The 14,865-nt window shown below is 36.3% G+C and overlaps 1 protein-coding gene across 1 annotated transcript in view; it reads right to left on the minus strand.

The window, feature by feature from the left end:
- Nucleotides 1-14,865, minus strand: part of PREX2 (phosphatidylinositol-3,4,5-trisphosphate dependent Rac exchange factor 2) — a 269,082-nt gene that overhangs the window by 175,907 nt on the left and 78,310 nt on the right. The window contains exons 3-7 of the mRNA XM_066378926.1: nt 12,138-12,209; nt 10,674-10,796; nt 8,301-8,405; nt 4,467-4,568; nt 594-755 (exon numbers count right to left, since the gene is read on the minus strand). Of these exons, the coding sequence (XP_066235023.1) occupies nt 594-755; nt 4,467-4,568; nt 8,301-8,405; nt 10,674-10,796; nt 12,138-12,209 (564 nt within the window). The remainder of the gene's footprint in view (nt 1-593; nt 756-4,466; nt 4,569-8,300; nt 8,406-10,673; nt 10,797-12,137; nt 12,210-14,865) is intronic.

Raw genomic sequence — 14,865 nt, forward strand, 5'->3', positions numbered from 1 at the left:
AAACATACTACAGATTCTGAATATTACTCTTCATTTGCTCTTATATAATTTTTAAAGAATCTTTCTTTAATGAATCACGGACCTGTACATTTTTTGTCTTGAATGAACCGTAAAAATCACAACATAGCTAATTCATTCATTTTAGAAGTGAATTCAAATTTAGAAAGATTAAGTGGGTTTACAATGAAAGTCATCATCAAACACCTAATTTATGGTGTAAAAATAACATCACAGCACACATATAGAGCTTACTCCCCTTCTGTACTCTCTCGAGGGCTCAGGTTATGAACTCACTGATCAAAGTTAAGACAGGAAAGAAAGGATAACCCTGATGCACAAATACTGAAATATCAAAGCTTATAACCCACACAGTATTGACTGGCTCTATCATAAAGCTTGAGGTTAAGCCAATTAACTGCCACTTTAAAGATATTTAAAAATTAAAATGACACTTTTCAGAAATGCATAGAAGCCCCTAGCATTATCTAAGAAAATGAACATTTACAGTTCCTTCCAATGCCAATCGATTCTACACACATCATGAGAAATAGCAAAACTATTTTAAGCTCTATTGTTGAGAACAGTGAATGTACCTCCCAGCCTTCAATGTGAGACTGCCATTCCTCTAAAACTTCTAACTTCTCCATCTGTCTCTTGGCCTCATTTATGTTGGAACAGACGGCTTTCATGGCTTGGAGGGCTTCCATCACCGCTGCGTAGTCGCTGTGTTTCCTTGGAGTCCGCTTCAGCAACTCCTGTTTATACACAAAGAACAAATCGCCCTTTGATCTTCAGCTTTCTGGTACAGCAGGTTCAGACTGACCAGGAAATGAAAACTGCAAAGATCTCGAGAGCCACTTCCAGAAGAGGCATCGCGACTCCACGAAGATCAAGATCAAAAACAAAAAGCTGAGCCATGAATAAGTGTTACCCTCATACACATTTTGCAATCCCTTTATTTTTCCCTGAAAATTATTTTGGTTTTAAAAACTAAATTAGACTTCTCTTTTCAAATTGTCAAATAATTCACGTGCAGCATGTCATTTTTTTTATGTCTGACTTTTCAATAACAGAGTACAACTTTCAATGTTAATTTCATTTCCTAGTCTTTAACAGAACAGCCAATTTTCAAATAAATATGTCCCATGATTTAAAAAATAATGTAAGTGCCTTTATTCTCTAATAATTTTTAAAAAACTATAAAAATGTCATAAATAAACTAAAACTTTTAAATAATGTCATATACTCTGGCAAAATAAATAATTTATAAATTCTACAGTATTCCATCATTAAAGAAATAATTTATGCTCTTTTCACCAATATGTCAATTTCATTCTCTGCTATGAATGAACTGCCATATGTCCCTCAATAGCTGTAGTTTTGTTTTTGCAAAGGGTTTTTTTGCTTTTCATCCATGTTCTTATTTTCCATTTGAGATATCAGAACTAGAGTGATCTTTAATCTTAAAATATATTAAAAGGTTTTGTTATTTGTTTGGAAGCACAAAATTAAACATTTTCACCCACTGTCTAGACAGTTATGACCACATTGTTTTTTAATTAGTCATTTCATTCCTTACAGTTGCCATCATCAGTAACTAACACAATTACAGAAATCCTGAGGCAAATCTTTGAAAGAGTTTTCTTAATTCTCCATGTAACAATGGGAAAACATGCAGATGTTCTGTTCTCTTGAGGTCTGTTAGTTTTGACGAATGTGCCATATACTTTGACCCTGCATTCTCAATGTGCTCACACTCTGTTCTACAGGCCAATCACCAAAAGAACACACATTACCTCACTCCCAAGACAAGGTGTAAAAAGTTATGCTGAATCACAAATACATAAAAGAGATAGACAACCTTCTCCAGAAATTCTGAAGGGTAGAAATATTTGTAAATTATGTGAAAGGGTCAAGCCAGTCTGCAGTAGATGATATTTGAGGCCGTATGGGTGTCTGTAGAGTTGAGACATGAATTTAGATCATGTGAAATAGTGAGAAGTGACCAGTGACAACCTTCTCTCAGTGACCTGCTACAAACCCAGCGCTCATTAGCCAACCCAATAATTTTAAGTTTCACAATTAAGACCAATGTATCTTTTCTTTAACACATAGCTTAATCCCCTTTTTTCTCTAAGTAAATAAAGCCATCCGAAACCAAAGAGAACACCAGCACAATTTATCAGCTTATAGTACCAGAAAGAAAAATCTCAACACTAACATATCTACCACACAAATAAACATTTTTTCATGTTTCTTTGTGAAAGTAACCTTCCAAAAATGGGAGAAGATGTCGTCTTTCCACTGCTTGAAGGTGCTCTGAAATAACCTCTTTTTTCCTAAGTAAAGGCTTATCCATGATCCTGTCTTTTGAAAGGTCAGCTCTAGTACCTGAGGTCATCCTTATCCAGAAAGGAGTGATCTAGAACAACCACTTGGCATGATGCACTTCTCTTAACATCACTACGCCTCTGAATCTTAAAACAAATCCCTCAAACTCCAAAATTGGGGACAGAAATAACTGCAGCGATGAGTATTTGTGCAAATCTGAGTCACAAAAGTGAGAGTTCTGAAGGGACTTCCCCCCAAAAAGGAGTCAAGTCTCCACCACTCCTCCCTGCCCTCTTGACTGCACTCAAGTCCTGCGGAACTGGAGATCCCTGTGCTAGCTTCTCTCTGTGGCTTGCCCAGGCAACTTTACTTGTGTTTTCCATAAGGAGATATCCTTTCCAAAAAATTTTTACACAGAAACTATGCAGCTGACAAAAGTTGTAATAAGAAGTATATTTTTAGTTCAAATTCATAACATTTATTTCTCAAAAAATAAATCAATAAGAATACCAGTTAATATGTACATAGCATTTCTGAATATTTTAAAATTTGAATGCCAAGTGATAATTAATATATTAAAATAAATCAAAACCAAATATATATGTATGAATAATAATGGCTAATACTTATGGAGTATATACTATGCTAAATGATTTATATAAGATAGCTCAATTAATTATTAGATAATTTATATATGTATATATGTAAACATACACAGATACACATATACATACAGTGTGTCTGTCCATAAAGTCATGGTGCATTTTTGACCGGTCACAGAAAAGCAACAAAAGATGATAGAAATGTGAAATCTGCACCAAATAAAAGGAAAACTCTCCCAGTTTCATCCCTATTCAGTGCAGTTTGATGTGGGCTCAGCCACAGATTTTTTAGGGCTCCTTAGGTAGCTATCCCATATAGCCTCTACAGACTCGTCACTGACTGATGACCTACTAGAACGGGGTTTCTCCACCAAACTGCCGGTTTCCTTCAACTGCTTATCCCAACGAGTAATGTTATTCCTATGTGGTGGCGCTTCGTTATAAATGTGCCAATATTCACGTTGCACTTTGGTCACGGATTCGAATTTAGCGAGCCACAGAACACACTGAACTTTCCTCTGTACCATCTACATTTCGACTGGCATGACTGTGGGCTGCTCCACTGTATACACTGTGTTACGTCATTATCTGCGCATGCACACATGCTGCCACATGATCCTACAGAAACTGGGAAGGTTTTCCTTTTATTTGGTGCAGATTTCACATTTCTATCATCTTTTGTTGCTTTCCTGTGACCGGTCAAAAGTGCACCATGACTTTACGGACACACTGTATATATATTTTTATAAGTATATGCTATAATTTCATCATCATCCTTTGACTCAAAAGTGAAAAACCTAAGGCTTTAAGAGATTAGATTATGTGCTCAGTCATACAAATAGAAACAGAACATATAGCACTTGAATTCAGAACTCATGAGCTCAACCACCACCCCAAACTTCCTATCAAACACTATTTCCAGAAATGTGATTCTAATTTATTCATAAGTAATTAGTACTTTATAATATGTTTTTCATAATAGAAATATTGGTCATTATAATGAGGCAATGTCCTTCTAACCATTAATGAAGTATTTCCTATCTTTCAGAGGCAGAGTTTTCTTGACAGTGTCGTTCCACACTCATCATTTACTGTCCGATGTGACCCACACCATGCCCTGTAATTTAAAACCAGGCTCCGAAATTATGTAACTTTGACCTTCACTTATTAGCACCAATGTCAGAGTAAATAAAAGAATATACCCATTGAGAATTGACTTATGATAAAGAAGTCAAAGTGCTATAAAAACTGATCATCATGTACTTCATGAGCTTTATCTTGAAACTAATGCATTTACTCTAAATGAAACTCATACAAGTATGTTTTCTATACAAGGAGTACTTTTTGTTTCTTTTCTTAAAAGATTTATTTCTTACTTCATATATAAATTAGTGACCAAATAGCCATTTCCCTTAATGACTATGATATCTCCTTTTTTGTAGAATGTTAGACTATTTAAAAGAAAAATATTTTAAAGATCATAACCAAAATACACAAGTACGAGAAAAACGTTACAATAAACACATAAAATACCTTCAAAAGGAGAGGGTACTTGCATATTCTTTGTATTGGTGTTACCAAATACCCTTCCAGAGGGACGTCTGTGTTCTTCCGCCCTCCAAGTAGCATGCAGTTCTAGGGTGGAAATAGACATAATTAACTACATTTTTAAAACCTAGAGCTGTAAATCTTTCTTCTATCATAAAATTTTCTGCTGAAAAGTTGTGAAAGCATGTCTCTATATAGTTTCTTTCTCTAAGAAGATCACATTCCATCACAAATAACATTTACAGAAGATAAAGAGAAATACTTATGCCTTTCATATTAGTTATAGAAACCAAAATGTGTTTTGGATTTATATATTGACAATTAATTCATGTATATTCTCCTGAGTATGAAGTCTGAGGAAAAACATAGAAACAGAGATAGAGATGGAGAGATGGAGAGATGGAGAGATGGAGGGAGGGAGGGAAAGGTGGATAGATGGATGGATGAATAAATATATGGATGGATGGATGGATGGATGGATGGATGGATGGATGGATGGATAAATAATAGAGAGATATATAGATGTATCCTCCTTATAAAGGGAGATAGTGTCGTTTTGTAGAACAGTCCTAAAGACAACTGGGTTCCATGTATTTATACATTCTGCCACTCACTAGTGACACAACTGGATTGAGATATGGAACAGTTATTCTCTTAGTCACAGCAATAGCCAGAGTATCATTATTTGGAGGCCCATTTCTGAAGCTCCACTTCCTACAGTACAACACAAAGAGGGCCAGGTGACTTGTGTACATGTACAACAGGAGAGGAGACCTAAGATCAGGAAACATGAACCTTTTATGAAGGCAGCATGCGTGGCTACCCACAGCAGAAGACAATGCACCTCTGAGGCTGCTAGTGGGGCCAACATTATGTAAAAAACAAAGGACAGGTAGAACACAGATAGTCAGTTCCTCTAATCAAAAAATATACAGAAACACAAGAGACTCATGGAGAAATGCCTCCCAAGACAAACTTCTAAGTAAACAATGAATCGAAGAAACTGAATGAACATGAAATTACATGTCAAAATTTATGGAATGCGAATAAAGCTGTATACAAGGCAAAAGTCATAGCTTTAAATACATATATTAGAAAAGGGGGAAAAGAGTCTTAAAGACTCTTAACAAACTATGAATATAATAAAACTTCCTTAACCTAATAGAAAACACCTACAAAAAAATCTACACATAACACCATGTGCAATGATGAAAAATGGAATGGTTTGCCCCAAAGATGAGAAACAAGGCAGGAGTGTCTGTTCTTGGCACTTCTCTGCAGCCCTGTATTGGTTCTAGTCAGTGCAAAAGGCAAGAAAAAAAATGACATTCACATTGAAGAGGAGGAAGTAAAATCATCTTTACTCTCAGATGACATAATCTTATATGTAAAATATCCTAAAGATTTTCCAAAATATTTCAGAACATGAATTTGAATCACAGTATACAGGAATGCAGAATACACAAGATACAAGAATATACGTCAATTTAATTTCTGTAAACTGGAAATGAATAAACCAAAAATGAAATTAAGACAATTCCAATCATAATAGCATCAAAAAGAACAATTTAAATGTACTTAGGAATAAATTTAACAAAGTATCAGACCTGGATGGGGATGTCTTAAAGATGGCAAGAGAAAAGGCATGGCCATAACAGGAAAAATTTAATAGATTGGACTTCACCAAAATGTAAGACCTTTGATTTTCAAAGGGCAATATTTTAAAATAGACAAACCACACTAGGAGAAAAAAAATTGCAAATTATGATTGATATAGAATTATAGCCAAAATAAGGTTATAGCTCAATATATCTAAGATAAACAGTGTGATTTAAATATGGGCATTTTTTTTAATTAAGTGAGAGGCAGGGAGGCAGACCAACAGACTCCTGCATGATCCCTGACTCCCTGACTGGGATCCACCAGGCAAGCCCTCTAAAGGCAATGCTCTGCCCATCTGGGGCTGCTACTCCATTGCTTAGCAATCAAGCTATTTTAGTGCCTGAGGTGAAGCCACACAGCAATCCTCAGCACCCGGGGCCAGTTTGCTCAAACCATTTGAGCCATGGCTGTGGTTAGGGAAGAGAGAGTGAGAAAGAGAAAGAAGGGAGAGGCATAGAGAAGAAGAGGGTCACTTCTCCTGTGTACCCTGACTGGGAATCAAACCTGGGATGCTGGGCCAGGATGCTAGGCCAATGTTCTACCACTGAGCCAACCGGCTAGGCCCTGGGCAAAATTTTTGAATAAGTAAGCATTTCACCAAAAAGAATATACAAATGACTAAAAAAATACATTAAATCATGTTTAGTATTATTGGTCATTAAAGAAATGCAAATAATAATCTCCTTGAGATACCACTACACATCTACTAGCATGGCCATAACTGGATGATAACACCATGTGTTGGCAGATACAGAAAAAGCACAATCCTCATACATTGCTGGTGGACATGGCACAGCCACTTTGGTAGTTTCTTAATAAGTTAAACGTGAACTTACTATGACCCAGCAACTCTACTCTTAGTATCTAACGAAGAGAATGAAAATAATTGTCCAAACAAAGAGCTGTACATAAATGTTCATGAAAGCATTATTGATAATAGCCCAAACTGAACATTTCCTGACTTTTCTATGCTAACAAATCTCTCTGTATGACATGACCTTTCATATGTGGTTTCTATAAGGTCCATCACTGTCATGGTCACTTGTTGACCCAATGTTCATAACTGGCAATGGATAAACAAGAACTGTATATCCAGTCAATGGAACATTATTCGGCAATAAATATGAGTGGGATATAGAGACATACTACAAGGATGAACCTCAAAAACACTTTACTTAGTAAAAGAAGCCAGGCATAAAGAGTTTACATCCTGTTATTTCCTTGATAGAAAACCTCCAGAAAATGCAAATCTCTGGAGACAGAGCACAAATCAATGATCGCCTGGAGCTAATGGTGGGAGTGGAGAGGGGCTATAGAAAGGCATGAGGGGCTTGTGGGCTAATAGAAAATGTTCTAAAGCTGGACCATGGGGATGGCTGTTCTGCTCCACACACTGATAAATATCATTGGATTCTGTGTTTACAATGTGTTTCTCACTGGCAATTACATTGTCCGAGTAACTGACAAAATAAGCATTTATTTCTGTTATCCTAAAGAAATGAAATTCTTGCCCTATTAAAACTGAATAAAGAAAGTATGTAGAAGAAAGAAATCTTCAAATTTCTTTTATTTTTATTTTTCCATTGATTTGAGGAAGAGGGAGAGAGGGGGAGAAAGAGAGAGAGAAGCATCAACTCATTCTACTTAGTTGTTGCATTTGCTTGTGCACTCATTGGTTGCTTCTCATATGTGGCCTGATCAAGGGTTGAACCCGTGACCTCTCAAGTGTCTTGTTGATGCTTTATCTACTAAGTGACCTAGCCAAGGTCAAAATTTCTTTTCTACCATACTCACGATTTATTTCCTTCCTGTTACTGCCCTACTTACAGCATTCTTAGCAGAAGTAAACAAAATCCTAGAGTGAGGGATACAAAAGGAATGATGTACTCACATGAATGTCTTCTCTCACTAGGAACCTGTGGGCTTTGCAAACAATGCAGAATCAACCAGAAGAGGGCAATATCCGTGTGTCCGCACCTACTAGCCTCTTCCATCCTTCAGTTCCTACATTTGTCACAGGACTCTAGCTTCCCAGACTGGATATGTTAAAAGAGTTGTCCCACAAGCAAGTTCTACACCACACTAATGCTACTCCTTGGCTCTTGGTAGGCCTACCAAAAAACAGCAGCACGTGGTAACACATAAATATATACTCACCAAAAGAAATGTCCGGATTGTTCTAATTTTGTTTAGTTCAAGAAGCAATTTTTGTGCCTTCTCATGGTTACTACAATATTCGTCATAGATACGAAACTTGTCTTTCTGTAAATTCAAGGAGAATTAGTTACAGTCATTTTATTAGCCATTTTGAAATATTAACCTGTGTGATATTTATGAACTTTATTAAGTGTTCACTCTATTTTAAGAATTATAATGTATGTACGTATCAGTACACTTTATTTCTTTCTTTTTCCTGATCCATGAAGAATAGCTGTAGAAACTAGCTAGACATATTAACTACCATCCAATACCATATGTGTAAATGAACCAAGTGTCAGTGACTTATAGAGAAGAGAGTCTCTAGTTTTGCTGAGAGGATTCAGATACAGCTTTAAAAGAGAAGTACTGGTAACATCAGCGCAAGGTCCAGAGAGACGAGTCCAGGATCCCCAGGCAGGGAGAAGGAAGAAAGTATTTTAGGCAGAGGGGCAAGTGTGCCAGCTCCTACAGGAATCTAGAGACGGCGCCCTGCAGTTCACAGGCACTGAGCAGGATCGTGTGTTTAAGAGGAGAATATTCAGCAAAAAGTGACTAAAGTAAGGAAGCCACTACATATGACAGGTCATTTCAGAAAGACGTTATGTTAGTATACAATATATATGAAAATAAGGAAATGGTAGCTACATTTAAATAGCTGTCATATTGTAAAGAATCTACAACTTTACATTACTTCAAAACACAAAACTAGAATCACTAAGTGGAAATTGCAAGGGAGTACAAGGCAATGATTGGCAGATTCAGGATTAATATAAACAGTGTCTAACAAGTAGAGCTGTCACTAAAAGTGATCAAGCGAAAAACAAAATAAAAACATTTTCACAGAAGCTATAGATGGGATACTTTAAAAAAAATAAAAAGAGGAATTTCAACATCATGTTCTCTAAGCTTTTCTCCGCCTGCAAAATTTTCTCTCTGTGGCTATGGTCAATAGCTACCCAGGCAGTAACAATCAAAAAGGAAGACAGAAAGTGTATATGGACCAAAAGCTAGAACAGAAACATGTCCCCGGAAATTTCAAAGGCATGCATTTGGAAAAAAACATGGAGCACTATTGTACATAGCCAGTAGGAAATGTATTGAATCACTTATTTCAAGAGATGGTATGAAACAAAATAAAACACTCTTCAGAAATAGTTTAGCTAACTTCATGGCTGACAGATTGATAGTGTGTTGCAGAGGAAATGGATGTCAGGTGGAAGATTCCCATATGCAGCCCTGATCGGAGATAGCAACAACTCCAGCTGGCAGGCGACTCGAATTCTCTCATGAAAATGAGCAGTTTGGGTTACACGGACACAAACATGCCTGGCTTCCAGCCACGCCCAAGGAGAGCACAGCTTCCTCTTCCTCCACCCAAGAGCCTCTCCCTTTAATATAATTACCTTTATGAAATAGTATTTTCTGATTATATGTACAGTCTGTTCACCACATATAGACTTAGAAACTATATATGGTTACCTTTATAAAAGACTAGATAGAAATCTAAAATACACCAAAATTGATTTTGATGATGGAACACTGACACATTTTTGAATAAAACATTAATTGTACAGCATTTTGATAACTATGGATTCAAGTTAGTATTCTCAAAATTAGCATCAGTAGGATGGTATAAGTAACACTTTTTTAGGTAAGTGCTCTTTAGTTCTGAAAACAATTTTTATTATACAGGTGGCTTTTCACTTTGTAAATCAATTGCATAAATTATTTCAGCTCTCGTGTTCAAAGAGATGAAAATGATCATACAAGCATGAGAGCTAATCAGAAGTCAAGGGGGACTGACATTTTCTTCTGCACTGCTCAGTACACCCCTCTGAGAAACCATCTTTGAGAAAAATGCCGACACAGACATATGTGTACCTAGAGTAATTGGGTTTGTTCACCTCCAGGTCTGTCACAAGTTGATTCACAAGGGAACATTCTGACTCATCAAAGCCTCCCCATGCCATTATAGGAGTAAGAATTCTCTGCCTCAAAAGAGAAATGCTCTATGTTTGAGCAAAACATAAAAATCCATTCATTATGAACAGCCTGAATATTCATTAGAATTCAAAGCTACGGAAGATGCGAAGCACTAACTTGTTGGGAAAAAGAAAAGGCTGTTTATTCTTCACTGAGTAAAATGGATGATGTGAGGCACTCTCCCCTTTTCTGGCTCCAAGTGGAAGATTTCCTTGGCCTTAAAGGACCCCAAACTTTTGGTGTCCGATTTTACTTCTAATGCTAAATTCCCACATCCTACTGGGCCAAAAGCTAAACCTCAAAATGTCGGGGGGAGGAGCTTGTAAAATAAACAGAAGTTTATCCTACAAAGTGAAGAAAGCAGGTTCCCACTTCTTGCTGAGCATTCGGTTCAGGATGTAAGCATTCTTCCACGACTTTTAAGAATTCCTTATGTACTGCGAGGATGTCTTCAATGTTTGAGAACAGAATCTGTAAATAAATAAATGTGTAAGTAAGTGCAATAGAGAAGCAAGTATTATTTTTAAAGGAAGTCTAGGCAAGTATAGTATTTTCTTTCAAGCTGACAACTGCAGGGGACAGCTACCTATCCCACATCCGTCCCTTCCTCCCACCCAGCAGGCAGAGTACCAATTTTGTCTGAACATCCTCTCTACTCCCACACAGCTTTGGGAACCAGGAACTTATTCTTGACTCTCAGGAAAAGCCTGCGTGACTGACTCCAAGCATGGTGGTCCCACCACAATAACAAGAATGGGCTGCAGGTAAAACACTGCAGGCAGACTGGCTGGCAGGCTTTTTGATCCTACAGAGGGTACCCTTCCCACTCTGGAAAGCTGCTTTGTCTGGCCAGCTACAGAGTCATTTTGCAGCAGTGGGAGGAGCCAGTCCAGGGGCAGAGCTGACAACCTGGATGCCAGAAGGAAGAGCTGAGGAGAACACGGCAAACTTATTAACCTCTCTGAGTCCCCAGTCCTGAACCTTCTCTTCTGTCTAGAGCTCCTAAAGTGAGAGTCAAAGTTATCTTCAAGAAAATCTGAGTAATCGGTGTCTTTTGCAACCAAAAACACACAAAGTGAAATACTCCCATGGTAGGAGAATTTGCAAGTTAGTAATTTAACTTATGGGGAAACAAAGTAAGGAGAGCCTATAAGAAACCCTTGGAAGTTTTTATTTTCAGTAAAGTAAAACAGCATTTGGCATCAAAAATAAATATCAATGATGATTTATACAGCTTAAATGAGTAATCATGAATACAGCACAATTCATTTTCATTCACCATCCCGCCTTTTTTCCCCAAAGCTTCTCAAAATTATCCTTCCTTACAGTTTAAAAAGAAATGCTTACACATTTGGTTCCTAGTTGCAGATATTATGCAAACTTTCTTTTCTGCAATAATGGACCATCCAAATCATTTGCTCTTTAGTGATTAGAGACTGGAAGTCGCATCTGCTCAAACCTATCCTCCAGAGCCACCTCTAGTGATCATCTGACACATAGCTGAGCTCCCGCCTGCCTGCTCTCTCTCAGATACTAAGTTCCTGGTCCTGGGTTTATATTTCTTCTTCTTTCTGGGCTTTCTTAAGGCCTTGGGGGGGAAAATGTCTCTACTATGTCTTCTAGTCCATCTTCTTAATCCCCATTTCTTTTTGCAGACTCTGGTTTTCCTTTCCCTAATTATCACCCACACAAGTGAATGCACAAGAACTTGTTCTGGGACTGCAGATCAGTGGGGAAAGTCCTACAGAAACATACCACAGATGACATTTTGATTCAAGGGAACTAGTGTTTGGGTCAAGGGCGCCTCCTCACCTTCACTGTTTCCTCTGTGACATTTTTGTCAACTTTTGATGCTGCACACTGGTTCATTCGGTGCAAGAATGCCTGCATTCAACAAGAGAAGATATTATAAAGGTAATATTAAGTTAATAAAATAACTGAGCTGATTAAACTAAAATTAATTTTTTTAATAAGAAACCAAAGTTTAAAAATCCAATAATTGTTGAGTATAATAGTTATATCATAAAAGGGGTCCCTTGTACCTTGCTGTTCTGACCTGGGAATTATATTTCCTTTATAGTTGTGGGTCAAGGCACAAGGAATCACATATACTTGAGTTAAATTAATCCACTGGACTCTCAAGTTCTATGGCAAACATTTAGAGATGGGTGTTTCCTAAACTTCTAAGTTGTATGAAGTACAAAAGCCAAAGTCTAATGAAAATTTAGAATTTCTAATGAAAAATACAAGAGCCAGAAATTTTGAATTACCAGTTAGAATTGAGAGACTGACAGAGGGAGGGAAAGAAAGAGAAAGTGACTCTTCAAAAAGAAACAAAAGGATGTCTCTTCCCTTTTTATCCCCTTGTCCCCAAGTTTTAGGAAGCCAGAATTTATATTTCTGGGATCAGCTCAGCATTCTGCATAGCGCTATGGTACACAAATAAGTTTGTTAGCATTTCAAAGATCTGGACTTTTTTAAAAATAAGCTGTTATTTTTGCAAAGAAAAAAAAGAGTAGGATGAATTCACTATATTGGGCCTCAAAAGAGGAAGTTTAAAAAAAAGGAGAAGACTTTCCATCCAGCAAAGTTAGTTTCTGTCCTCAAGACATTGTCCATTAACTATCTAACACCCAGGTGAGACCATTCTTTCCCTTGTCTGTCTTAAGAACTCTGCCAGCTACCTGACATGCAGGGCGCCGACCCCCAGGAGTCAGAGACGCTCTAGGGAATCTCCAGAGACTGTAGCAAACCAAATAAAGTAAGAATCCCACCTCTGGCATACTAAATATTTATCAGATTAATAAAACCCAGGGTTGGTCGTGATGTTCCAAAATTATCACCCTCAGGACATTGCTAGTAAGAGCATAAATTAGCAGAACATTTCTGAAAATATTTTGACAATATATCTTAAGTTTTTAAATGGGCATTCCCTTTAACTCTAGAAATTTACCCTAAGAAAATATTCAGACCAGGTTTTCAGTGTATTGAATATAAAAGTAGAAACATTGGAAATAACATAAATAGCCATCAATAAGAGAATTAGATAATATATTTTTGTACATTCATATTCTAGAATACATTGCAAATATATAATCATAAATGAAATGTTATAAAATTATATATATATTTGTGTATAAAACAATTGTCTCTAAAATACTGTTTGGTGAAAAGATTTACAAAGTAGCATTCTTGATATGCACGCACATACATATATGCACACATTTACAAGTATATATATGCACACACACGTGCATAATGTCAGTATGCGTGCATTCCAAGAAAAAATATGTAGCATATACCAAAACACAAACAGTGGTTACCTCCAAGTAGTAGGAAAGCTACCTTTGTACACTTTTATTTTTAGAATATTTGACTGTGAGCATGTTATAACATTTGTAAAAAGAAAAACTATTTGAAAGAAACAAAATGAATGAGCCACAAGCTCTTATCCTTAACATTCACTTAAGCGCCACATTCAACCAATTCATGTTTCATATTACATGACTACAAAGCTACATCAGCACTAATAGCTTCAATAGAATAAAATAATTCAGCTGAATTAAATAAAATGAATAACAATATACTGGATGGTTACCTTAACATTTTTATTTTTAAAAAGCTTGATACAATTTTTGAACTATTTTCTAGTTTCATTTAGTTGGCAATGAAAATACAGGTTTTAAATTTTCTGACTTGAAGTGCCCATTTTAATTAATATTAATCTGTTTAATTTTAGTTTTTTCTTAAGTATTTTTCCACATACTTATACCGAGAGTGCTCTTTAGCCCTTTCCATTTAGTCTTAAAATACCATGGATGGTTTAGTTGCCTAGTTTACATTTCAATATTGACCACACAGTAAACAGGTAACCTCTCGTGTAAGCAAAGCTTAAACTTCAAGTCTAGATTTATAAACCTTTTCTTCATAAACTGAACCTAGTCACATCCTGAAACCAATAAATTAAAGTAAGGAGCTAGTAAAAATGAATCAAAACGTGAGTTAGAAGGGGAAATACAAACTAATAAAGTAAACTATATCTTTATCTGACATTTTATCTTCTTATCCTCTGTGACACTATGGAACTTTGTACTTAACTGTATACAAAGAAAACCTGGAACTTATTATTAGCATTTCTGACCAAGCATTTATTTTTCACAAGAGCCTCAATTTGCACAACAGTGAAGGCAGATTTTAGACAGTTTGTTGACACTGCCAATTTATAAAAACTGGTTGACATTTTTTATAAAATATTTACGTCTTCCTTCCTGAAGATAGAGATAAATAATGTGAGTTCAGAATCATCCTTTAATAACCAGAATCTAGAGTCCTTTCAGCTTTGGTGCGTAAGGCATTCAACCTTCCTCATATCAATCAAGAAAATATTAATATCCTAGTCATAAAACCATGGGTGAGAGTTAATATGCTCTGCATTCAGTCATTCTCACTGGTCCAGAATTTCATCAGAATTAGATCATCTTCATTTTAATACAAATACATTGAAAATATGTACTAGAAAATAGCTTTTAATGCCAGTCAT

The sequence above is a fragment of the Saccopteryx leptura genome, chromosome 3 (assembly GCF_036850995.1).
Source record: "Saccopteryx leptura isolate mSacLep1 chromosome 3, mSacLep1_pri_phased_curated, whole genome shotgun sequence".
Lineage (NCBI taxonomy): Eukaryota > Metazoa > Chordata > Mammalia > Chiroptera > Emballonuridae > Saccopteryx > Saccopteryx leptura.